General features: G+C 47.5%; 3 protein-coding genes across 7 annotated transcripts; 2 read left to right on the plus strand and 1 right to left on the minus strand.

The window, feature by feature from the left end:
• The first annotated feature begins 1,728 nt into the window (after positions 1–1,728).
• ddx31 (DEAD (Asp-Glu-Ala-Asp) box polypeptide 31) lies at positions 1,729–10,349 on the plus strand. 5 transcript variants are annotated; one of them, XM_078086505.1, is made up of 22 exons: positions 1,729–1,835; positions 2,356–2,465; positions 2,583–2,662; positions 2,693–2,726; positions 2,905–3,029; positions 4,757–4,832; positions 5,511–5,554; positions 5,645–5,715; positions 5,811–5,920; positions 6,685–6,726; positions 6,829–6,893; positions 7,243–7,362; positions 7,466–7,572; positions 8,038–8,264; positions 8,331–8,483; positions 8,566–8,625; positions 8,820–8,870; positions 9,034–9,173; positions 9,264–9,348; positions 9,592–9,703; positions 9,783–9,966; positions 10,143–10,349. In XM_078086505.1, the coding sequence occupies exons 2-22, from the start codon at positions 2,364–2,366 to the stop codon at positions 10,240–10,242; spliced, it is 2,088 nt and encodes a 695-aa protein (XP_077942631.1). In that variant the 5' UTR covers positions 1,729–1,835; positions 2,356–2,363; the 3' UTR covers positions 10,243–10,349. The 5 variants fall into 5 exon arrangements, with proteins under 5 accessions (XP_077942631.1, XP_077942632.1, XP_077942633.1 ...); XM_078086506.1 differs by having other exon boundaries at positions 2,699–2,726; XM_078086507.1 differs by having other exon boundaries at positions 2,702–2,726.
• Positions 10,350–12,993: 2,644 nt separating this feature from the next.
• barhl1a (BarH-like homeobox 1a) lies at positions 12,994–15,630 on the minus strand. Its single transcript, XM_040169770.2, has 3 exons — positions 15,162–15,630; positions 14,276–14,462; positions 12,994–13,315 (listed from the first exon to the last, which is right to left on the minus strand). Exons 1-3 carry the CDS (start codon positions 15,496–15,498, stop codon positions 13,138–13,140), a joined length of 702 nt encoding a protein of 233 aa, XP_040025704.1. The 5' UTR covers positions 15,499–15,630; the 3' UTR covers positions 12,994–13,137.
• A 2,193-nt stretch (positions 15,631–17,823) lies between these two features.
• On the plus strand, positions 17,824–24,452 carry qsox2 (quiescin Q6 sulfhydryl oxidase 2). The gene is made up of 12 exons (XM_078086508.1): positions 17,824–18,674; positions 19,737–19,837; positions 20,183–20,231; positions 20,309–20,414; positions 20,495–20,585; positions 20,683–20,828; positions 21,095–21,241; positions 21,320–21,449; positions 21,527–21,649; positions 21,719–21,869; positions 21,968–22,156; positions 23,340–24,452. Exons 1-12 carry the CDS (start codon positions 18,413–18,415, stop codon positions 23,837–23,839), a joined length of 1,995 nt encoding a protein of 664 aa, XP_077942634.1. The 5' UTR covers positions 17,824–18,412; the 3' UTR covers positions 23,840–24,452.

The raw sequence follows: 24,452 nt of genomic DNA on the forward strand, positions 1-24,452 counted from the left end.
AGTCCTCGTCTCACCTGTCGGTCTCTCCTGTAGAAGAGTTGCTGTCACCTCCTCCTTCATCTTTAAATGTCTCCTTTACTTCCTGTTGATGATTGAGAGCTCCTCTTGTCGTCTGATTGGATGAGGCAGACGTTTCAAAGACCTCCTTTTGGTGAAGACTATAATTACTCCTCCGGGCGTCGGTTTGAGTCCCGGCGGACCGACTGATTGACAGCTTTATTCTTAGCTCTTCCTGAGGACAGGAAGCGAGCAGGAAGGACAGTTTGGTCTCCTGCAGAGCCTGTGAGCAAGGCAGCAGGTAGACCTTTCACTCAGTGTCTCTCCATCAGGAACATACGTGGCAATAAATGGCTTCTGGTTATGAACAAAGACCCCGGTCCCGTTTTAACCAATGGGTCCATTGATCCCATGTTAATAATGGAAATGGCTCAATGACAATGCTTCTATGATACTGGTAACAACAGTTCATGATTCAGTCATGATGCTAATAAGGATCATTTTTCACTGACAGTATTCATTATGTTAATCCATCACTAATAATGTTAATGTTACAATAATAATGTTAATCCATCACTAATAATGTTAATGTTACAATAATAATGTTAATGTTACAATAATAATGTTAATGTAACAATAATAATGTTAATGTTACAATAATAATGTTAATGTTTTACAATAATAATGTTAATCCATCACTAATAATGTTAATGTTACAATAATAATGTTAATGGAACAATAATAATGTTAATGTAACAATAATAATGTTAATGGAACGATAATAATGTTAATGTTACAATAATAATGTTAATAATGTTATTGTACGTCGCTTTGGATAAAAGCGTCAGCTAAATGACATGTAATGTAATGTAATAATAATGTTAATGTTACAATAATAATGTTAATGGAACGATAATAATGTTAATGTTACAATAATAATGTTAATGTTTTACAATAATAATGTTAATCCATCACTAATAATGTTAATGTTACAATAATAATGTTAATGGAACAATAATAATGTTAATGTAACAATAATAATGTTAATGGAACGATAATAATGTTAATGTTACAATAATAATGTTAATAATGTTATTGTACGTCGCTTTGGATAAAAGCGTCAGCTAAATGACATGTAATGTAATGTAATGTAATAATAATGTTAATGTTACAATAATAATGTTAATGGAACGATAATAATGTTAATGTTACAATAATAATGTTAATGTTACTGGAACGATAATAATGTTAATGTAACAATAATAATGTTAAAGGAACAATAATAATGTTCATGTTACAATAATAATGTTAATGTTAATGGAACGATAATAATGTTAATGTAACAATAATAATGTTAATGGCCAATAATAATGTTCATGTTACAATAATAATGTTAATGTTAATGGAACGATAATAATGTTAATGTAACAATAATAATGTTAATGGCCAATAATAATGTTAATGTTACAATAATAATGTTAATGTTACAATAATAATGTTAATGGAACGATAATAATGTTAATGTTACAATAATAATGTTTATGTTAATGGAACGATAATAATGTTAATGTAACAATAATAATGTTAAAGGAACAATAATAATGTTAATGTTAATGGCCAATAATAATGTTAATGGCCAATAATAATGTTAATGTTACAATAATAATGTTAATGGAACAATAATAATGTGAATGGAACAATAATAATGTGAATGCATCATAAATAGGACATGCAACCTCTGCGCATGTCCACAAAGCCCAGCTGTGAAGGAGGCGGGGCTTCCATCATATACCGGAAGTAGCCACACGCGTGCTGGTTTGTTCTCTCAGAGTTTCGCGGTGAGTGAACTTCTTATTTTTCTCTGTATCAAAATGAAGCAGTGTGTGTTAGCATGAGGCTAGCATGAGCTAGTTTGTGTGCACGCGAGGACCTGGTCAATCCTCTCTTACGTCACGTTCGTCGGGAGCTAACGATGCTAACCGGTTAGCCGCAGGGTGAGTTGGTCCCTCCGCGTGGCGCCGAGCGGATTTAACGCGTGTTCTCCTGTGAGACGGAGGAACAGCGTGACCACGACCCCGCAGAGGACCCGTTGGACCCGGACACGTCCCCGGACACGTCCCCGGGCCTGTCCCCGGGCCTGTCCCCGGGCCGACTGTTGTTTAGCTCGCATCAGAGGAATAAATGCATTTTGTTCGTCATCACGTAACGTCTTAGACGTTACAGTCACGTGCTTTGTCTGTTTGGGATGAACCTCCACGCGGGTATTGGTTTCGGTCTCGGCTCATACATGAGCATAATCAATCAATATATAACTCGTGAAGTTATTTACAGCAAATCCACCCTGTCTACTGTGATCAGGTGTGCGGATGATGGCATCAGCAGAGGACCAGCTGTGTCTGAACATCTGCAGCAGCGTCACCGTCTCCTCCAGGAAGAAACCACTGACGACTCAGCAGAGATGGGCCAGAGTGAGTGATCAATAATGTGATCATCAGTGGGTGATCAATAATGTGATCATCAGTGGGTGATCAATAATGTGATCCTCAGTGGGTGATCAATAATCATCCTTTCTGTTGGACCTTCAGAAGAAGCAGTGGGCAGAGAAGAGGAGGATGGATCTCTCAGAAGAGGAGAAGGTGATCAGCTCCTCCAAACAGAGGAGGCGGGAGGAGGAGGAGGAGGAGGAGGAGGAAGAGGAGGAGGAGGAGGAGGAGGAGGAGGTCACTCAGGTAAACTCACCCGTCTCACCTTCCTATCAGCGGCTCTCTGATCAGCTCACTAACAAACTACCGTCATTACATCATAAAAGAAGAAATGTGTTGGAAATGAGAAGCAGAAGAGGACATAAATCCAGATGTTTGACGCCGATGATGATGATGTTTGTTGTCACGGTGATGATGCCTACAGACTGACCAGAGGAAACCACAGAAGAAGAAGAAGAAGAAGAGGGAGGTGGTCACGACGACGGAGACAAGGATCATCAAGACTTCTTCTCTATTCAGACACAACCCGGAAATCCCTGACATCCTCAGGTACTGCTCTGTGATTGGTCCACAGCCCAGTGACATCATACCCGGCTCACTGATGAGTCACTAATCCAGGGCTGCAACTAACGATCAGTATGATAATCAATTAATCGGTCGATTTTTTTCTTCGATTCATCGATGAATCGAATACAAAAAAAACGGCATTAAAAAGCTTTTCAACCCTTTATTCTAAAACAGAACTGCAAATTCACACTGCAAAAATACTCCAGAAAGTACATGAAGCTCCTTGAACATAATCATTTATTAAAAAAAATACAAATCAGAAAATTTAACAGGATTTGTTTTACCGTCAGAACTTCTCTCTACTACACTCACAAACACGCCCCATGTTCACTTGTTCATTAAATTATTACCATCATTGTAGTGCAAGTAAATTTATACAGCTAAAAACAACCAAGTGCTGGGAGATGAATTTAAAATGGCATTTGTAAATAAATGCGATATTTTAATGGGTCACCGTGTTTCCCTTTACAGGCGTAACATCAACTACCGTATAACACACAGTATGTGCGCACTAGACTACCGTATAACACAGTGTGTGCGCACTAGACTACCGTATAACACAGTGTGTGCGCACTAGACTACCGTATAACACACAGTGTGTGCGCACTAGACTACCGTATAACACACAGTGTGTGCGCACTAGACTACCGTATAACACACAGTATGTGCGCACTAGACTACCGTATAATACACAGTATGTGCGCACTGGACTACCGTTTAACACACAGTATGTGCGCACTAGACTACCGTTTAACACACAGTATGTGCGCACTGGACTACCGTATAACACACAGTATGTGCGCACTAGACTACCGTATAACACACAGTATGTGCGCACTAGACTACCGTATAACACACAGTATGTGCGCACTAGACTACCGTATAACACACAGTATGTGCGCACTGGACTACCGTATAACACACAGTATGTGCGCACTGGACTACCGTATAACACACAGTATGTGCGCACTGGACTACCGTATAACACACAGTATGTGCGCACTGGACTACCGTATAACACACAGTATGTGCGCACTGGACTACCGTATAACACACAGTATGTGCGCACTGGACTACCGTATATGACAGCATTAACAAGCACAACATACACAGATATATTCGTCAACAATAACCGATATGGGACAAAGCACGAAATATACACAAGACAACACATTGAAAATGAATGGTCCAAAAGAGGCGAGTAAATAAAAACGTGTCTTAGTCTTGCTAGCTGCTTTACTGCTGTTATTAGCGAGCTAACGCTAGCTTGACCAGCTGGATGACGAACAGGAGGCTCGTCGCGTCCCTCACGTCCAAACGGGACAACGTGGTTCCGTACTACGTTACGTCGACTTTGCATATTTAGCCGTTGACGCGCCCTCACGTTTTACGCGTGAGCGTCACTCATCTCGGTCCTCGGTAACGCGCTCCGCCACACGTCCAATTTCTCACGCTAAAAAACCAAATCTGACTTCGGTTCCTCTTCAACCTCCCCGTCTGCATCACGTGACTCACAGCTGCTCGTTGCTCTACGTCGACTCGCCGCTTTTATTTATCATTTTTGCTCCGCAACTCATTGAGTGACGTAATAATCGCGCGACACAAAGAATCGCTAATGGGATTTGTTGCCAACGCTTTTAATAATCTGATTTGATTGATTTCATCGATTTGTTGTTGTACACTAATCACCTGTCGCCTCCTCCATTCAGACCAGTGGTCTCCCAGTTAAAGGAGCAGATCTTCACCAGTGACTCATTTTCAGACCTGGACCTTCATCCACACCTGGTAACACACACACGTGCACACAGACACACACAGACACACAATCATACGTACGTTTGTGTTCGGCCGCGTCAGTTAGACGGAGACGCTTTCTGCTTTGGAAGTGAAACAAACAGAAGAACTGAGAGGAATTCCTCCGTGTCCGGGGACGAGTGGCAAACGCTCCACTATGCTAAGCTAAGCTAGCTGCTAGGCTAAGCTAGCTGCTAGGCTACTTCCATCTCAACATCTACCTGCAGAGGACCACTGTGTCCCTAAAGGACCTGGTTTGAAAACGTCCTGAATGTGGGACATTGTTGGACTTCAAACACGTTAAATGATGGAGAGCAAAGAGCACGAGGACGACAGGAAGAGTCGCAGTTCAACGTGTTCCACCTGCAACACGATCACACGAGTGAAGCTCGTGTTTAAAATAACGTTAAACGGTGTCTGAAATAGATTCTTTCTAAAGTGATTACTCGTTACCTTTAAGATGAGAAGACGAGCCGGTGGGTCGTCGTCAGTCATTCATTCATCGAGATAATGACTTTCAACATGTGCGATCAACTAGTTAATTATTCGTAATTAATATTCTAGTTACAACCACAAAGTTGGATCCAAAGTTGTCGTGTGCATGTCAGTGAGTCATTGTGACAGCTGATTAGTGGTCTGTGCTGTGATTGGCTGGTTTCTGTCCATCAGGTGGCGACACTCAACAAAGTGCTGAATGTTTCCACAGTGACCAGGTCAGTACACACACACACGTACACACACACACACACACACCGGTCGTCGTAGTAACTTTAACGTGTGTGTGTGTGTGTGTGTGTGTGTAGTGTTCAGAAACGCACGATTCCGGTCCTTCTGTCGGGACGAGACGCAGTGGTTCGTTCTCAGACAGGTTCAGGTGAGAATGGTCTTGTGGTACCGTCGCACTACTAGTAGTACTGTAGTACTAGTGACCTGGAAGTACTACTAGCTCTGTCTCTCGTGTCTCTGCAGGTAAGACACTGTCCTACGCCGTCCCGCTGGTCCAGAGTCTGCAGGCGGCCCAACAGAAGGTCAAAAGGTCAGACGGTCCGCTGGCCGTCGTCATTGTCCCCACTAGAGAGGTCTGAGCTCACACTTTGATCCAACAAGTCGCCCGCTAGTGGTTTCCCCGCTCCATGCTAATGCTTAATGAACGTTAATGCTAACGCTTCATGCTAACGCTTAATGAACGTTAATGCTAACGCTTCATGCTAACGCTTAATGAACGTTAATGCTAAGGCTTAATGCTAATGCTTCATGCTAACGCTTAATGAACGTTAATGCTAAGGCTTAATGCTAATGCTTCATGCTAACGCTTAATGAACGTCAATGCTAACGCTTAATGAACGTCAATGCTAAGGCTTAATGCTAATGCTTCATGCTAACGCTTAATGAACGTTAATGCTAAGGCTTTATGCTAATGCTTCATGCTAACGCTTAATGAACGTTAATGCTAACGCTTAATGAACGTCAATGCTAAGGCTTAATGCTAATGCTTCATGCTAACGCTTAATGAACGTTAATGCTAAGGCTTTATGCTAATGCTTCATGCTAACGCTTAATGAACGTTAATGCTAACGCTTAATGAACGTTAATGCTAAGGCTTAATGCTAATGCTTCATGCTAACGCTTAATGAACGTTAATGCTAAGGCTTAATGCTAATGCTTCATGCTAACGCTTAATGAACGTTAATGCTAACGCTTAATGAACGTCAATGCTAACGCTTCATGCTAACGCTTAATAAACGTCAATGCTAACGCTTCATGCTAACGCTTAATGAACGTTAATGTAAATTTATATCTCAAACTGTCTCTGTGTCTCTGTCCCTGTGGGTCCGGGTCTCAGCTGGCCCAGCAGACATTCCAGATCTTCACAAAGCTCGTGAAGGTAAACAAAACAAAACCGAGTCAGAAGTTTGATTCTGTGTATGAAGTTCACATCGGACCCACCAGGATCAGTTTGGACAGTTTTGACTGTTTGTCTCTGCAGCCCTTCACCTGGATTGTCCCCGGCGTCCTGATGGGAGGAGAGAAGAGGAAGTCTGAGAAGGCCAGGTAGCATTCTGGTCTTTCCTTTTGAGTCTGCTTCTTCTAGTCTGTGTCCACTAGTCTTTCTTATCAAGTCCACAGTGTCTAGTTTATATTAGACCGCCTGATCTAGTCTTTATTATTTAGTCTACGTCATCTAGTCTTTATAGACTACGTCCTAAAGTGTTTATCATCTAGTCTATGTCCTCTAGACCAGCGGTCCCCAACACCCGTTTTACGTTTGACGACATTTAGCGGACTGGTCGCATAAACACGACAAAGTAAAAAGATCTGCATGAAAACATCCTTCCACGTGACGCGGGGCGGCGTGTTACAACCGCCTGATGTCACATCAGAGACTCGTTTCTGCCTTCAGGCTTCGTAAAGGAATCAACATCTTGGTTTCAACTCCTGGTCGGCTGGTGGATCACATCAAGAACACGCTGAGCGTCGGCTTCAGTGGCGTCCGATGGCTCGTCCTGGACGAGGCTGACCGGTAACCTTCTCCCAAGCCGCGTGTGGCCCCGCCCCCTGAAGCGTCCGCTCATTCTGTGTGTGTGTGTCTGTGTGTGTGTGTGTGTGTGTGTGTGTGTGTGTAGGACGTTGGACATGGGCTTTGAGAAGGACGTGACCGTCATAGTGAACCGTCTGAACAGCGCTGGTTCCAGCAGGCAGAACGTCCTGCTGTCGGCCACATTAACTCACGGTAAACAAACATCTTTTATAAAGTTAGTCTGAATGTAATTTGACTCTTTTCTCCTGTAAAAAGGATCCACTGGTTAATGTTCAGATCAGGTTCATGTCTTCAGGGACAACTGAAGACATGAGGTTGTGCTGGACGTTGTGGGTGATTTCCAATGCGGGGATGAAATCCAGCATTGTGATTGGTTGACAGTGAGTCGCTGTATCGAGCCATGAAGTGCTAGCGTTCATATCAGTGCGAACGACGTGCTGCTACAGTAGACGAGAAAGAAAAATAAGCAGTCAGACGACCGAGGGGCGATCGTCCGTCTGTATGCAGCAAGGACACCTGGGACGTGTCCCTCGGCGAGGCAACAACACACGGTGTCTGTTTGTCAGGCTGCTGAGATGTGACGCACAGAAGCTCTTTGACCGTCTTCTGAAGGACCAGCGTTGATCGATAACTGACTCGCTACCCGCCGTGTTCCAGGTGTCACGCGGCTAGCAGACGTTTGTCTCAGCGACCCGGTCCGTATCCAGGTGTCCGGCCCTGCCTCCTCTGACCTCGTCGCCTCGGGCTCCCCTGTGACCTCTGACCCCAGCGCACCTCAATCGGAGAGCTTCGTTCTGCCCGAGGCCCTGAAGCAGTACGTGGTGGTGGTTCCCAGTAAGCTCAGACTGGTCTGCCTGGCTGCTTTCATACTGGACAAATGCAAGGTAGTAATCAATGTTCGGAATGAGAATCTCAACACGTTGCCACGGTGACCAACCGCTGTTGTTCAGTTTGCTCAGGACAACAAAGTCATCGTCTTCATCTCGAGCTGCGAGGCGGTGGAGTTCCTCCACGGCCTCTTCACCTCCGTCCTCTCCGGACCGCCGGCCAATCAGAGGCCTCAGCTCAGCTTCCTGCGTCTCCACGGCAACATGAAGCAAGAGGTGAGACGGCCGTCCCAACGTTGCCCCCCCACACCCCGCCCCCCCATCACTGGACTCAGCATGCGCTTGTTTTCTCCACCAGGAGCGCTCGGATGTCTTCCAGCAGTTCTCAGTATCTCGGTGTGGAGTTCTGCTGTGTACGGTGAGTGTGTCCGTCGGGGGTCAGGGGTCAGGGGTCGGTGGGGTCAGCAGCTGTTTATGAATTCATGATCTACCGGCTGTAATAGTAATTAACTAATTAAAGATAATCCCATCATGGCCTTGAGTTTGACACATGTGCTCTACGTGCTACATCATGTGTTACATCCGTGTTAGAATATGAATTGTTTGTTTCAGGACGTCGCAGCCAGAGGTTTGGACCTTTTTCAGGTCACCTGGATCATCCAGGTACCTACTAACTATATAACATTTATAATCATTTTGACATCTCTTTTTCTGTCGGTCGCCATCTTGGTTTCTGTCGGTCGCCATCTTGGTTTCCGTCGGTCGCCATCTTGGTTTCCGTCGGTCGCCATCTTGGTTTCTATAAGTCGCCATCTTGTGTCCTCAGTACACTCCGCCCACCACGGCAGCGGAATACGTCCATCGAGTCGGTAGGACTGCTCGTATCGGAGGAAGAGGAAGCAGTCTCCTCTTCCTCGCCCCTAGTGAGGCGGCCTTTGTCAACGAGCTGGCCAATCACAACATCAGGTTTGTTTGTCGATATCGTCACAACGTGCAAAGCACCAACCAGGTTACAGTATTCCTGCTGATCCTCCTCCTGCTCTTCTTGGGTTTCAGCCTAATGGACCTGAAGTTGCAGAACATCCTGTCCATTCTGATGCTGGATGACACCTATAAGGGGCGGGGCAAGTACCACAGCCAGGTAAGGCCAGGTCACCTGTACAGAGCTAAAGGTGCGGAGGTCACGTGACCTTGGTTTTCCATGACTCCGTTGATCCTGCGAGACGGTTCTATCATCTAAATGTAGTGCCTTGCTCAGAGGTCAAACAATCCTTTTTTATATTGACTATGTTTAGGAGAATGTTGTGTCAAACAGTCCGTTTGTCCCCCTCCCTTCCCCTCTGTCTCCCTGTCCGTCCCCCCCACCAACACGTCCGTCTTTCAGTCCTCGTCTAAAGCCCTGGAGCAGGAGACGAGAGAGAGGGCCACGGTCCTGCAGACGGAGTTTGAGAACTTTGTCCACGCTGACCATCAGTCGGTGCAGAGGGCAAAGGGCGGTACGTGACGTCCCGCGTGGCTTCACCGGCGTTATGACTCGCTTCCTGCTTTTGACGCATGTCTCTTCCGTGTCACCAGCGCTGCAGTCCTTCTTGCGGGCGTACGCTGCTTACCCCTCCCACCTCAAACACATCTTCCACATCCGCTCCCTCCACCTGGGCCACGCCGCCAAGAGCTTCGGCCTGCGAGACGCCCCGCAGGGCCTGAGAGGCCCCGCGGCCCCCAACCAGGGGCCGAGGGGCCGCCCTGCCGCCGCCAAGAGGTGTGTGTGTGTGTGTGTGTGTGTGTGTGTGTGTGTGTGTGTGTGTGTGTGTGTGTGTGTGTGTGTGTGTGTGTGTGTGTGTGTGTGTGTGTGTCATCTCCACTTGGAGGTGCAGTACACACAGTAATACTGTGGTAGTGAGGTACTGCAGTACTATGTTGTATCTTTCTCTTCAGCGTCGCAGCCCGTCAGCACTCTGAGTTCTCCAGCGGGCTGGAAGACGCCAAGAAGAAGAAGAAGAAGAAGACTGCAGTGTTTGGTCAGGAGGAGGAGTAAATGGAGGAGGAGGTGGAGGAGGTGGAGGAGGTGGAGGAGGAGGAGGAGGAGACTCAGATGAAGATGTTTGTGTTTTCTTGTTGGAAAATAAATGTGTTTTTGTCTTTTCCCTGAAGTTGATTCTTACTCAGTCTCACTTTTATACAGTAGTATATTCAGTACTACTATGGTAATACTGCAGTAAGTCTATGGTAATACTGCAGTAAGTCTATGGTAATACTACTGTGGGAGCAGCGTTTCTATTTGAAGGACATTTTGTGTTGGAAAGCAAAGTGCGCCCCCTACAGGCGAGGCGGGTTCCCCCATAAGTTGGTTTGCATCCATCTCTCGTCTGACCAACTGGAGCTGCATCGTATCCGTGGCAACCAGACACGCGTCCCCCTCTACCTCCCCCAGGCCCCTCACCCGCTGCCCATCTCCTCCTCTACCTCCCCCAGGCCCCTCACCCCCTGCCCATCTCCTCCTCTACCTCCCCCAGGCCCCTCACCCCCTGCCCATCTCCTCCTCCTCTACCTCCCCCAGGCCCCTCACCCCCTGCCCATCTCCTCCCCCTCTACCTCCCCCAGGCCCCTCACCCGCTGCCCATCTCCTCCCCCTCTACATGCTACAGTGACGTCTCCACCACAGAGCAGCAATAAGGATTATTTACCAGCATGTAAACAAACAAGTGATTGTTTATTTCCATCCAATCACTTTGGATTTTGAACTTCAAATGTATTTGAGTAACAAGTTAATACAAATGTAATCATCATAATAAATACATTGAATATCAATACAAAATGTAAGTTGAAAGTAAAGGTGCAAATAAAGTTTTAGGTTAACGGTAACTATTCAGGACCAACGAAAAGATTAAAGCTGCAATAATTCACCCATTTAATACGATTTGTCTTTAACGTGACAGCGTTAAATACAAACGTTCTGTTCTCCAACACGTGACGGCTGCTGCGTGTTTCTGCGTCTTTACGTCGTTTCACTTCCTGGTTGTAAAGTCTTGCGTGTGTTGCAGAGCGATTCACCTCCAGAACAACAGGTGGAGTCACGTGTTTTGTTGAAGACGACCTGGAGAGTCACGTCTTTGTGTGTGGAAGTCGCTGGTTGCTTTATTTATTGATCATAGACTTTATTGCCCCGTGCATCCACACTGCTGCTTTCCATCAAGGACACATTTGTCCCGTATTTTCCTCCACGACTTTGTTCCCTCGTTTGTGGAGATCTCCCTCCATGAATCAGAGGCCATCCGGCGTCCTCATAGTCCGCCAATGACGGCTTGTACAAGTGCTCATATTTAAAAGCTCTTCAATCTGATCCGTTCTCTCGTAAACGTTCTTCCTTTTAATAACGGCCGTATTGTGCTGTGAAAACGGAGACGTGAGACTCCGTAAAGGACGTAGTCAGAGACCAATCACAGCCTGCTGCTGCAGGACGCTGCAAAGTTTTAGACGCTAGTCTACAAAAATGGGTCCACGCACACAAAGAGGAGTGAAAAGACACGCAAGGGACACGCGTGTCCTTGCGTCTCTCTGAAAACGCAGAAGCATAAACTAGGCTTTAGTTCCAAAGTCAAGAACCCACAAGATTGAGACTTAAGTCAAATTGTTCTGAAAGCCGACTGGTTAAAATATGGGTTGAATTATGTTAAATGCAGACTAATAAAAGTCTGACATGAGATCCATTTCTTTCCAAATCAGAGACCAGAGTCATTGACACTTCATCTTTCTTTTGTTTAATCAGAAAAATCAAAATCCACAAACCACCAAAACAGGGTTTTATTTGCATATTTATTGTGAGTAAAAACTGGGGTCCGTTTCAAGTGGGAGGTTTAACAAACTGGGTTTCTGGTTTCAGAACAGTTGGTTCAATCAACTCGAGTCGGTTGACTCAGAGTTGAGCGCGTGCAGCATCACAGTATGAAGGCAGCATGAATGGAGCCACGATACTACCAGTTACCATGACAACCACCACAAACATTATATTCACCCCTATTGAGCTGCAAATATTAATGCAAGCGTACAAGTATGAACCCGTAATTAGACAAAGACAGAGAAACAGCGTACGTTCCAATATAGTGTCAGTTAATGTTTAATGTACACTAATCATAATCCATACGATTTATCCCACTGTTAGAATACACTACACACAGGCTGGAAATACCCACACATGCTCATATTTAGAATAATATCACTGGTATAAGCTGGTACGATGGTGTTGGACCTATAATGTGTTTTCTTCAGGTGCGTCCATTCTAATGTTGTAAAGGAAAACACGTATTACTACACAAAGAATGTACTCGTATGTTAGAGCACGTCCGCGATGGGGACGCTACGCTGTGTGATTGGCTGGGCTGCTGTCAGAGGGAGGAGCCTGTGGAAGGAGAAAGAAAACCTGCTCCCGACCAGGTGATGTTCACAGGCTCAGTTACCATGGAGACGGATCCTGAGCTTTAGTTACCATGGAGACAGATCCTGAGCTTTAGTTACCATGGTGCCTGACCCTGAGCTTTAGTTACCATGGAGACTGACCCTCAGCTTTAGTTACCATGGTGACTGACCCTCAGCTTTAGTTACCATGGAGACTGACCCTCAGCTTTAGTTACCATGGTGACTGACCCTCAGCTTTAGTTACCATGGTGACTGACCCTCAGCTTTAGTTACCATGGTGCCTGACCCTGAGCTTTAGTTACCATGGAGACTGACCCTCAGCTTTAGTTACCATGGTGACTGACCCTCAGCTTTAGTTACCATGGTGACTGACCCTCAGCTTTAGTTACGTCCCTTTGTGAAACAAGCCAGAGGTTCCCTCATCTCAGGGTGAACAAACCTGCTTCTTGAAACGGACCCCTGGTGTCGTTCTGGATCGATAGCTTTGATATGAACCAGGTCCGTTGGTCCACTGCTGTCAGTGGGAGTGTGGCTCACTGTGGGTGAGGACCGTGTGGTGGGAGGCGGGTCTGCCGTACAGGTAGAGGTCCGGTGTGGGCGGGGAACGAGGGAACAGGAAGCGTGAGGGCAGGAACATCCTGCCAGCTTCAGCCAGAAGCTCCAATCCGATGGTGGACTGACGCTTCCACTTTGTTCTGTGGAACGAGATTATTAACATCTTTATGTTTCAATTATTGAATAAACATATGAGGATCCTCTATTTAAAGTTGTTTATTTTACATTTACATGTTTCATGTAGCTGAGGCTTTTATCAACTAAGAGCAGAAAGACCAGAACAAAGAAAGTAACATTTGAGTACCATTGTAAGTACTAGTAAAGGTCTAGTGGGTAGAGGTGCTACCTGGTCCAGGTCTAGTGGGTAGAGGTGCTACCTGGTCCGGGTCTAGTGGGTAGAGGTGCTACCTGGTCCGGGTCTAGTGGGTAGAGGTGCTACCTGGTCCAGGTCTAGTGGGTAGAGGTGCTACCTGGTCCGGGTCTAGTAGGTAGAGGTGCTACCTGGTCTGGGTCTAGTGGGTAGAGGTGCTACCTAGTCCGGGTCTAGTGGGTAGAGGTTCTACCTGGTCTAGTGGGTAGAGGTTCTACCTGGACTAGTGGGTAGAGGTGGTACCTAGTCCGGGTCTAGTGGGTAGAGGTTCTACCTGGTCCGGGTCTAGTGGGTAGAGGTGCTACCTAGTCCGGGTCTAGTGGGTAGAGGTTCTACCTGGTCCGGGTCTAGTGGGTAGAGGTGGTACCTGGTCCAGGTCTAGTGGGTAGAGGTTCTACCTGGTCCGGGTCTAGTGGGTAGAGGTGGTACCTGGTCCAGGTCTAGTGGGTAGAGCTGTGTTTTTAGCTGTATAGGCTTTCTGATGTCAATGGGGAGTTCAATCCACCATTTAGGAGCCTGGACATCACACAGCCGGGATGTTGTTGTGTTTGGATGCAGACTGGACCTGATCTGTTGGCCGATACCGTCCTTTAGGAATGTATGCAGGCAGCCACTGGTAACCAGTGAGGGGAATGAGTGAGGGTGCATTTAGGTTAAAGGCCAGTTAAGCTACTGCAGAGGATGGGTGGTGCTGGCCGGTGGAGATGTTAAAATATATATATATATATACCTCCGGTTCTGGTACCAGGTCTTGACCTGGGTGTCGCTGAGCTGCAGGGAGGCAGCCAGCTCCATCCGGTCCTGGACACTCAGGTACTTCTGCTTCTGGAAGCTCCTCTCCAGCCTCGTCAGCTGCTGCTCGCTGAAGGCGGTCCGAGCTTTACGAGGCTTCTTCTGACGGTCGGTCGGCCAGTCGGCTTCGTTACAAGCATTTCAGTTAGAATTCACCTCATGGAGGGTTTTATTTTGAAAGGATGGGAGTGGGGGAAAGAGGAGACACTCAGAGGTTACTGGCGTCTGTGAACTGAATGAGGCTGAAACGTGTTATTCATATTAATGCTTCTGTAATATGTGATGGATGATATAGTAATAGTAAAATAAATAAATTACATATATATATATATAAATGTTATAAAGGTCAGGGGGTAGGTTCCGTTCGTATATTAAAATTATGAAAAAAAGACTACCAGTATCACGTTTCATCTTAAATTATGTGCCTATTATCTGCCTTAAGGTGTTTATTCTTTAAACATAAAAGCCATAAAAGTATTTTTTCGGAGACAGTTAATTCTTAACAATAATCATTAATTCATGCTTATTGTTATTATAATCTATAATTATTATTTTTTATAAATATTGTTGTTAATAGTATTATCAGGACACTCGGAACTGTATGAAATAAGAATAAATAATTTATTTTAATAAATTCACAAAGAGCTGAAATATTCTGTTTTAGTTCTAAATAATCATCGATAATCAGAATCACTTTTACTTGCATTTAAATGTCTTCTGCACACATGAACAGATTAAAGGATTTGCTTCACATGAATCTACAGATTCCTTTTCCCGTCACAATAAAGGATTAAAAGTTTAACATCGCATCTTGAGTCTCTCACCTCTGGTCTCACTGTCGGAGCCGCTCACGCTTTTATCCTGGAAATCTTCTTCCGGTCCGAAATGGAACGACCCGGGTTCGAGCTTGAACTGTTCCGGGTCCGGAGGGGACCGGCGGTCCGCTAGGATGTCCCGGATGAGGAATGAGGAGCTGAAGAAGCGGTTGCGGGGCTGGAGCTGCTCCGGGCGGCCGGCGGACCGGGCACACTGCAGCCGGAGATCAGGCTCTCTCTGCGGGGAAGGAGGTGCAGAGTGACCGGCGGCCGTGCGGAGCTCCGCAGGAGGTAAGAGGAGCGCGTCAATGAGGAACCCGGAGCAGCCGGAGGCGGGGACGTCCATCTCTTCCTCGCGCGCACTCAGGTGAGTTTGAGGGACTCGACCAGGTGTGCGCGCCAGAAAGTGAGCGACTGTGACGTCATCGTGCTGATTTCAAAGAGATGGACTATGGGCGATGACCAGCACCAGAACCACGTGAGACCAGAATCACCTGAGACCAGAACTAAACAACCTGAGACCAGAATCACCTGAGACCAGAACTAAACAAACCTGAGACCAGAATCACCTGAGACCAGAACTAAAAAAACCTGAGACCAGAACTAAACAACCTGAGACCAGAATCACCTGAGACCAGAACTAAAAAAACCTGAGACCAGAACTAAACAAACCTGAGACCAGAACTAAACAAACCTGAGACCAGAACTAAACAACCTGAGACCAGAATCACCTGAGACCAGAACTAAAAAAACCTGAGACCAGAACTAAACAAACCTGAGACCAGAACTAAACAAACCTGAGACCAGAACTAAACTGGGTGTGTTAGTGTGTCTGTGTGTGTGTGTGTGTGCGTGTGTGTGTGTTAGTGTGTCTATGCGTGTGTGTGTGTGTTAGTGTGTGTGTGTGTGTGTGTTGGTGTGTGTGTGTGTGTGTTAGTGTGTCTGTGTGTGTGTCTGTGTGCGTGTGTGTGTGTGTGTTAGTGTGTCTGTGTGTGTGTGTGTGCGTGTGTGTGTGTGTGCGTGTTGGTGTTGGTGTGTGTGTGTGTGTGTGTGTGTGTGTGTGTGTGTGTGTGACAGCAGTGATGGTTGCCTGAAGGCATGTTTCCTTCAAGCAAATAGAGCGTGACAGCTGACTGCTGCTAAACCTCACACACCCACAGACACACAATAGAAAACACGCACACACACAGCTTTACGTGTGGTGTTCAATCGATCTACACATCTGGATGTGATGTACTAACTTCTCTGCACTGGCTCCCTGTTAAATCAAGAATAGATTTTAAGGTACTTCTCCTCACCTACAAGGCACTTGCTGGTGAGGCACCGTCGTATCTTAAAGAGCTTGTAACACCGTATTGCCCTACAAGGAGCTGCGCTCCATAGATGCTGGTTACTTGTTGTTCCTGTGGTTTTAAACAGTAGGCTGGGGGCCAGAGCCTTCAGTTATCAAGCTCCTCTTTGGTGGAACCAGCTTCCACTTTCAGTCCGGGGGGCAGATTCGGTCAGCTCTTTTAAGATAAAGCTTAAAACGTTCCTCTTTGATTCTGCCTATAGTTAGGGCTGGCTCAGGTCAGCCCGGACCAGCCCTTAGTTAAGCTGCTATAGGCTTAGACTGCCGGGGGAATTCTTAGGACACACCGAGCTCCTCTCTCGCTCTCGTCCCTCATTGTTTACACACAAATTCATATCTCATTAATGCACATCTCTATGTCTAACTGGACGCTGTGGCTGGTGATTAAATCGGATCTGTCAAAGGTTTGGACACACCTTCTCATTGAATGTTGTTTCTTTGTTTTATTGACATTGTAGATTATTATTGAGGACATCAGAACTATGAACGCACACTGAATGATGTGGTAAACAAGCTTTACCCTGTTTACCACATTGTCTTTTCTATGTTGGACCTTCTGCTGCTTTGATGACAGCTGTGACCCTCTTGGACTTCCTTCAAACTGCTCCACTCATCTGGAAGCTTCTCCAACAGTCTTAAAGGAGTTCCAGAGGTTCTGAGCAGTCAGTGGGACAGAGTGTCTCTATGAGTGTCTCAGCATCCCGTCACTCCCCTTCTTGGTCAAATGGCGTCACGCAGCCTGCAGGTGTGTTGGGGTCTTGGTCCTGTTGGAATACAGATGCTGGTCCACTAAGCTCAACCAGGTGGGATGGCAAGAGTTAAAATAACTAATAACGTCTTGTTAGTTGGTTCTGATGAAACTTTCCTTTTTTGTTTCTTATATAGTCATTTCTTTTTAGTAAAGTAAATCTGCATAAAACGGTGATAAGTACTTAGTTATTCTTTGTTTACCATTGATCCGCTGACACTTTCACCATTGACACAAAAAAGTATTCTTTAAATTTACGCAGAAATAATTTCCTCATAATCGATAAGTTTACAATTAATTCATTATTGAAAAAGTATTGTGAGATTTTAACACTCAGTTTTAACAAATGTGTGAGATGTTTAGTTGTTTTTCTATTGATAATCATTCTAATAATTTAATTAATGTGCATCACTAACTTTGTTCCACAGAGCATCACAGGTCTCCATGGATCATGGTTCCATGTGGACCCTGTTCCTGCCTCCTGCTGCCATCATCATCATCATTGTACAACTTGGACGTTGTCCATGTGTCCACATGTCTGTCCATCCTGGTAGCGGGATCCTCCTCTGACGTGTCTTCTCGTTGTTCCCCAGCTATGGGTTTTCATTCTATGTGACGGTTTCAGGACAGAAGATGTGTACCGACTGAAAAGCCCTCTGAGAATAATTTGTAATCTGTGATTTTGGGCTTTATAAAATAAAATAAAATAGAATTGAAATGAAATGAAATGAATTGATTGAATTACCAACAATAACATTGTAAATAGAAAGCCTCCAGGTGGAGAGCTTTCCGAGTGCCCCTAAACGCAACACAGCTCTGACGTCAGCCTTCTCGCAGCTGCGCTTGAATAAAACTCTATTTAAGTATGATTCTCTCTTTAAGAGCCGATGCCGTTGCCATAGCAACCCGACCAGGTCACGAGGGAACCCTGGTCACTGACTGTGTCTACCGATCAATAATCGTCATCGATGACATTTGACTGCTCAAAAGTATCGATCCGTGTTCACGTCGTGGTGTTCGCGTCTCGCGCGCAGTGACTGCCTCCATCTTCCCGCTCTCTGTGCTCTCATGTCGGGCCGCGTCTCCCCGCGGGTCGTGGTCATCCCACCGGTTCTCTGACGGTCCGCTCTTGGGGTGTGCCCTCCCGCCGGTTCGGTAGGGATGTGCCCTCCCGCCGGTTCGGTAGGGATGCTCCGGTTCTGGCTTCGAGCGGCGGTGGTTCTCTGGCTGGCCCCCGGGTGTCTCGGCGCCGCGGCCCGGTTGTACAAGGAGGAGGACCCGCTGGTGATCCTCAGCGGCCGCAGCCTGCAGCCCGCCGTGCGGAACTCGTCGTCGGCCTGGCTGGTCCAGTTCTACTCGTCGTGGTGCGGACACTGCATCCAGTACTCCGGCACCTGGAAGGCTCTGGCCCAGGACGTCAAAGGTACCGCGGCACCGCACTGCGTTCTAAATGCTGCCCGTTCCCGCAGTCCCGGTTGCTCGGTGGCACAAAGCGACGCGGGGGAGTAGCGCTCGGTCTGTTGTCAGACTAGTTCACCCCCGTCGGTTCGGCATCAATAGAATCCAAACCTCCACACGTGTTCGTGGATAAAAGCTCACGTCCCGTCGCGGGACTCGCAGCTGCGCGCAAAGGTTTGTGCCTGTTGAAGCGACTCAAGTAGCAGATTTATCAATGGAGTTCAATGGAGTCTTTATTGTTCGTTGCTGCAGATGAATATAAATAAAAACGTATTAATACTCCATTGCAGTTTGTTTGGACGCCATTGAAAAACCTGTTATTTGAGGGTAATTCATTAGAAACTAATTTATTAACACATTTCAGAAACTGTCTCAGTCAGCAGCTGCTGTTAGCTTAATTAGCCGTAGTAAGCTAACAGGTGGTTGTGATCAGAGAGACGAGCTCGTGGTTCCGTGCGACGGAAAGGTGACACACCGGTATCCGAGCAACGCCACGTCACACACCGGTATCCGAGCAACGCCACGTCACACACCGGTATCCGAGCAACGCCACGTCACACACCGGTATCCGAGCAACGCCACGTCACACACCGGTATCCGAGCAACGCCACGTCACACAGGAACCACCGGAAACGCGACAGTTTGACGGATTAATGAGGACTGGCCTCAGAGAGCCGTTAGCTCCGTTAGCTCCGCTGTCCTACGGACACTTTGATTCAATCTGTGTAAACTATTGATGTAACGTTTAAATGTTGGTTCTTTAATCCAGTTTAAACTTTCAAAGTACAAACCTGTCTGTTAATCAAATGGCGCGCGTGCACACATGCTGACACACCTGTGTGAATGAGTCTCTGGTCTCCATCTGTCTTCTGTGGGGACAAATCGGACTGGAGAGCAGCTGCTCTCTGGCATTCCGTGTAACAATACTGAAAGTGTCTCTGTCTCTGTCTGCCCCTTGTCTCTGCCTCGTCTCTGTCTGCCCCTTGTCTCTGCCCCCTTGTCTCTGCCCCTCGTCTCTGTCTCTCAGACTGGCGGCCTGTCCTCACTGTGGGGGTGTTGGACTGCGCTCAAGAAGAAAACTTTGACGTCTGTAAAGAATTCAGCATCAAGTTCTACCCGACATTCAGAGTATGTACTAGTACCTTGTTGTCTATGTACTAGTACCTCGTTATGTGGTTGTGTCTATATACTAGTACCTCGTTGTGTCTATGTACTAGTACCTCGTTATGCGGTTGTGTCTATGTACTAGTACCTGGTTGTGTCTATGTACTAGTACCTGGTTGTGTCTATGTACTAGTACCTGGTTGTGTCTATGTACTAGTACCTGGTTGTGTCTATGTACTAGTACCTGGTTGTGTCTATGTACTAGTACTAACGAGTCGCGTCATTTAGCAGTGTTCAGTTTGCAGATATGCTTTTACTATGAGGATGTGTACTAGTACTACGTAGTAACGGTACTCTGGATGTCCTCAGTACTTCCATGCTCACAGTCCAGAGACAGACAGAGGGACGTCCTACAGAGGTGAGACACTTTCACATACTCAACCTGCCGGTCTGTCTTCCTACCCGTCTGTCTCTAACCTGTCTGTCTGTCTCCAGGTGCAGACCGAGAGGTCCAGTCAGTGAGACAATTAATGGTCCAGATCCTGCAGAACCACACCAAGGCCGACTGGCCGGACCAGTGTCCTCCACTGGAGCCATACAGGTACCAGAACTAGTCTAGAACCGGACTGACCCAGCACAGCGTTCTCCTCAATCACAGGGTGTGGTTCTGTGTGTCTCTAGTTCTGAAGAGCTGCTCCCTCTGCTGGGTCAAAGGTCAGACCACTACACTGCCATCATCATAGAGGAGCCAGACTCCTACGTAGGACGAGAGGTAACGTTATGAAGCACCGGTACAAGGAGAGTGTGAAGATGGAGTCATAGCACAGGTTTCCCCCCCGACCCCTGACCCCTGACCCCCGACCCCCCAGGTGGCCCTGGACCTGCTCCAGTTCTCCGGTGTGGAGGTGAAGAGAGCTCTGAGCTCTGATCTCCGTCTGCTGGACGTTCTGAAGGTCTCAACTTTCCCCTCAGTGTACCTGCTGCAGCCCAACGGCACACACACACACCTGCCTGTGTGAGTGGACACACACACACACACACCTGCCTGTGTGAGTGGACACGCACACACACACACACACACCTGCCTGTGTGAGTGGACACGCACACACACACACACATTGACGTCAGTTTAGTCTCATAAGGTCTCATTCTATTTTTTTAAATGCTTCTTCTCCTCCCCCCTTGTCCACCTCCACCTTGTCTCCCCCCTCCTCTGCCCCCTTGTCCTCCTCCACCTTGTCTCCCCCCTCCTCTGCCCTCTTGTCCTCCTCACCCCCCCAGTGTGAAGCGCCTGAGGTTCTTCTTCTCCTCCTTGCTGAGGAGCTTACCAGGAGTCCAGCTGAGGTGGAGGTCTGCCGGTACCAATGGAGACCTAATGGCGGCGCAGGAGGACAAGCGCAGCAGCGAGACCTGGAGGGACCTGGACCGGTGAGGGACTCAGACCACCGGCTCCGATCTGATCCGGAGTCAGCACGTCCAGTTAAGTGTGCGTGTGCGTGTGCGCAGGTCAAAGGTCTATGCGGCTGATCTGGAGTCGGCGCTCCACTACCTGCTGAGGGTCGAGCTGGCTGCCCACGACACCTTGGAGGGGGAGGAGCTACAGGTCTTCAAGGACTTTGTTACTTTGGTTGCTAAGGTAACAACAGCGCTCAGACCCTTCAGTCCTAAATTACCCACAATGCTGCTGCGTCTGACTTGCCTCCACCGGTGCAGCTGTATCCAGGTGGAGGTTCTGTGGTGAAGCTGATGGAGACACTCTCTGATTGGCTGCTCAGTCTGCCTCTTCCACAAATCCCCTACCAGGCCGTGCTGGACCTGGTAAACAACAAGATGAGGGTGAGACACGCACACACACGGACGCACACGGACGCACTCAGCGAGCGCTGACTTCCTGTCTCTGTCCAGATCTCCGGTGTGTTCCTCGGTGCAGAACTCCGCTGGGTTGGTTGCCAGGGCAGCAGGGCGGGGCTTAGAGGTTACCCGTGCTCTCTGTGGACTCTGTTCCACGTCCTGACCGTCCAGCATGAGGCCACGCCCACTGCCCTGGACAACACAGGTACACAAAGAAATACGACATTAATACAGAAACATGGAATGTCTCAGTAGAGATGTTAACCTGTCTCTGTCCCTTCCTGTCCACCTGTCTGTCTGCAGGTCTGGAGGCCAAAGCGTCCCCGGTGCTGCAGGTGATGCGTCGTTACATCTCCACCTTCTTTGGTTGTGAGGAATGTGGTCGACACTTTGAAGAAGCAGCTTCCATCACCATGGAGACGGTCCACAACCCAGAGGAGCAGGTCCTCTGGTTGTGGACTCAACACAACCTGGTCAACTCAAGACTGGCAGGTAGTCACACTACTACACACTGCTGCACACTGCTGCACACTGCTGCACACTGCTACACACTGCTGCACACTACTACACACTGCTGCACACTGCTGCACACTGCTGCACACTGCTGCACACTACTACACACTGCTGCACACTGCTGCACACTGCTACACACTGCTGCACACTGCTGCACACTGCTGCACACTGCTACACACTGCTGCACACTGCTACACACTGCTGCACACTGCTGCACACTGCTGCACACTACTACGCACTGCTGCACACTACTACGCACTGCTGCACACTACTACGCACTGCTGCACACTACTACGCACTGCTGCACACTGCTGCGCACTGCTACACACTGCTGCACACTGCTACACACTGCTGCACACTACTACGCACTGCTGCACACTGCTGCGCACTGCTACACACTGCTGCGCACTGCTACACACTGCTGCGCACTGCTACACACTGCTGCACACTGCTGCACACTGCTACACACTGCTACACACTGCTGCACACTACTACTGCACACACTGCTACACACTGCTGCACACTGCTACACACTGCTACACACTGCTGCACACTGCTACACACTGCTGCACACTGCTACACACTGCTGCACACTGCTGCACACTGCTACACACTGCTGCACACTGCTGCACACTACTACTACACACTGCTGCACACTACCACACACTGCTGCACACTGCTACACACTGCTACACACTGCTACACACTGCTACACACTGCTACACACTGCTGCACACTACTACTACACACTGCTGCACACTACCACACACTGCTGCACACTGCTACATACTGCTGCACACTGCTACACACTGCTGCACACTGCTGCACACTGCTACACACTGCTGCACACTGCTGCACAGAAGGGGGGCGACCACTTTACGCCCCACCAGGCTAAGCTAGCTGCTATGCTAAGCTACCTGCAGAGGACCACCACTGTCTCCCTAAAAGACCGTGGTTTGAAAACGTCCTGCTGAATGTGGGGACAATGTTGGCAAAGTGCACGAGGACAACAGGAAGAGTCGTAGTTCAACATGTTCCAGCAACACGATCACGCGTGTTTGTGTCTAAAATACAACATCCGTTCATTTTTCAAAATAAAATATTTTTCAGAAAAGTCACTTTTGTTTGGTTGATGATGTAACACAAGCTCCTCCCCCTCCAGGCTCTCTCAGCGATGACCCCCTCTTCCCTAAAGCTCCGTGGCCGAGCCCCTCCCTCTGCGCCTCCTGCCACGAGGAGAAACATGGGGTCCACGTGTGGAACCACGACCACGTCCTCCTCTTCCTCAGACACCACTACGGCGCCGCCAACATCTCCCCCAAATACTCCCTGACTCCCCCACGACTCGGCGCACCTCCTTCCGATGCTCATCCTCGTCCCGATCCCGATCCAGTACAAGCCAGCCAGCCACAGCAGGAGCCGGGAGGAGGACGAGCCGTAGAGCTGGAGCCGGGACACCAGGCTCTGGGTGGGGAGAAGGTTCTGGTCCTGGGAGGAGGACAAGGGGGGGTTTGGATTTTGGGTCTGGGTTTTAACAGTGTGGACATGAGCCTGTGTGTGGTTCTGTACGTCTGCTCCTGCCTCGTCCTCATGCTCCTCTTCTTCTTCTTCAAAGTCCGGTCCAGGAGGTGGAAACTCCGACACACCCGCCTCCCCATCTGACCCGTGGGGGGCTCACGGTGGACCTGCAGGCAGCATTAATGGACCAGTCATCCCAAAGCTCGCACCTTGGGACCCTCGTGTGCATTTTAGGAAGCTGTACTCATAGATTCAATTTTGACCATGTGACCATTTGCCCATCTGAGCATGTGACCTTTTGAACATGTGATGAAAGTCATGTGACTGTTTCCTCATGAAGTCAGGAAGGAAGGAATTTTTATCACAGAAAATGTTTGAATGTTTGAACAAACCTAAGGGGGGCAAAGAAATAGAAAAACCCTTTTTTAAATTAATTTTTCCCTTTAATTTTTACCACTTAAACATTTAATTATCAATTCAATACTTTACAAATGACTTATTGTAAATGGATGTGGCTGAAATAAAAAAAAAAACATTTTTTAAAATCTGTCCAGCTGCAAAAAGCTTAACCCTAATAATTGATTATTACATGATTGGTTTATTTTAATTGAAGTGTATCGGTGTCAGTTTGTATCTGTAACTTTTGTTTGTCTCTTTTGTCCGATGAGACCTGAACGTCCGATCTGCTGCTTTTACTTCTGATGCGTTTCATGAGATTTGTAAATAATCCGCCTGAATAAATCCAGTTGCAACTCAA

This window comes from Gasterosteus aculeatus, chromosome 13, assembly GCF_964276395.1.
Source record: "Gasterosteus aculeatus chromosome 13, fGasAcu3.hap1.1, whole genome shotgun sequence".
In the NCBI taxonomy this organism is placed as follows: domain Eukaryota; kingdom Metazoa; phylum Chordata; class Actinopteri; order Perciformes; family Gasterosteidae; genus Gasterosteus; species Gasterosteus aculeatus.

What these genes read in the sequence shown, in the direction of transcription:
- ddx31 (XM_078086503.1), top strand. Translation starts at nt 2,364, where the DNA reads ATGATGGCATCAGCAGAGGACCAGCTGTGTCTGAACATCTGCAGCAGC. An exon ending in GTCCTGGACGAGGCTGACCG is followed by an intron (nt 7,363 to 7,465) that starts GTAACCTTCTCC and finishes GTGTGTGTGTAG; the next exon opens with GACGTTGGACATGGGCTTTG. An exon ending in ACGGCAACATGAAGCAAGAG is followed by an intron (nt 8,484 to 8,565) that starts GTGAGACGGCCG and finishes TTTCTCCACCAG; the next exon opens with GAGCGCTCGGATGTCTTCCA.
- barhl1a (XM_040169770.2), bottom strand. Translation starts at nt 15,498, where the DNA reads ATGGACGTCCCCGCCTCCGGCTGCTCCGGGTTCCTCATTGACGCGCTC. An exon ending in CTCCGACAGTGAGACCAGAG is followed by an intron (nt 14,463 to 15,161) that starts GTGAGAGACTCA and finishes CTTGTAACGAAG; the next exon opens with CCGACTGGCCGACCGACCGT. An exon ending in ACCTGGTACCAGAACCGGAG is followed by an intron (nt 13,316 to 14,275) that starts GTATATATATAT and finishes CTCGTTCCACAG; the next exon opens with AACAAAGTGGAAGCGTCAGT.
- qsox2 (XM_078086508.1), top strand. Translation starts at nt 18,413, where the DNA reads ATGTGCCCTCCCGCCGGTTCGGTAGGGATGCTCCGGTTCTGGCTTCGA. An exon ending in ACCTGGAGGGACCTGGACCG is followed by an intron (nt 21,242 to 21,319) that starts GTGAGGGACTCA and finishes GCGTGTGCGCAG; the next exon opens with GTCAAAGGTCTATGCGGCTG. An exon ending in GGTCAACTCAAGACTGGCAG is followed by an intron (nt 22,157 to 23,339) that starts GTAGTCACACTA and finishes CTCCCCCTCCAG; the next exon opens with GCTCTCTCAGCGATGACCCC.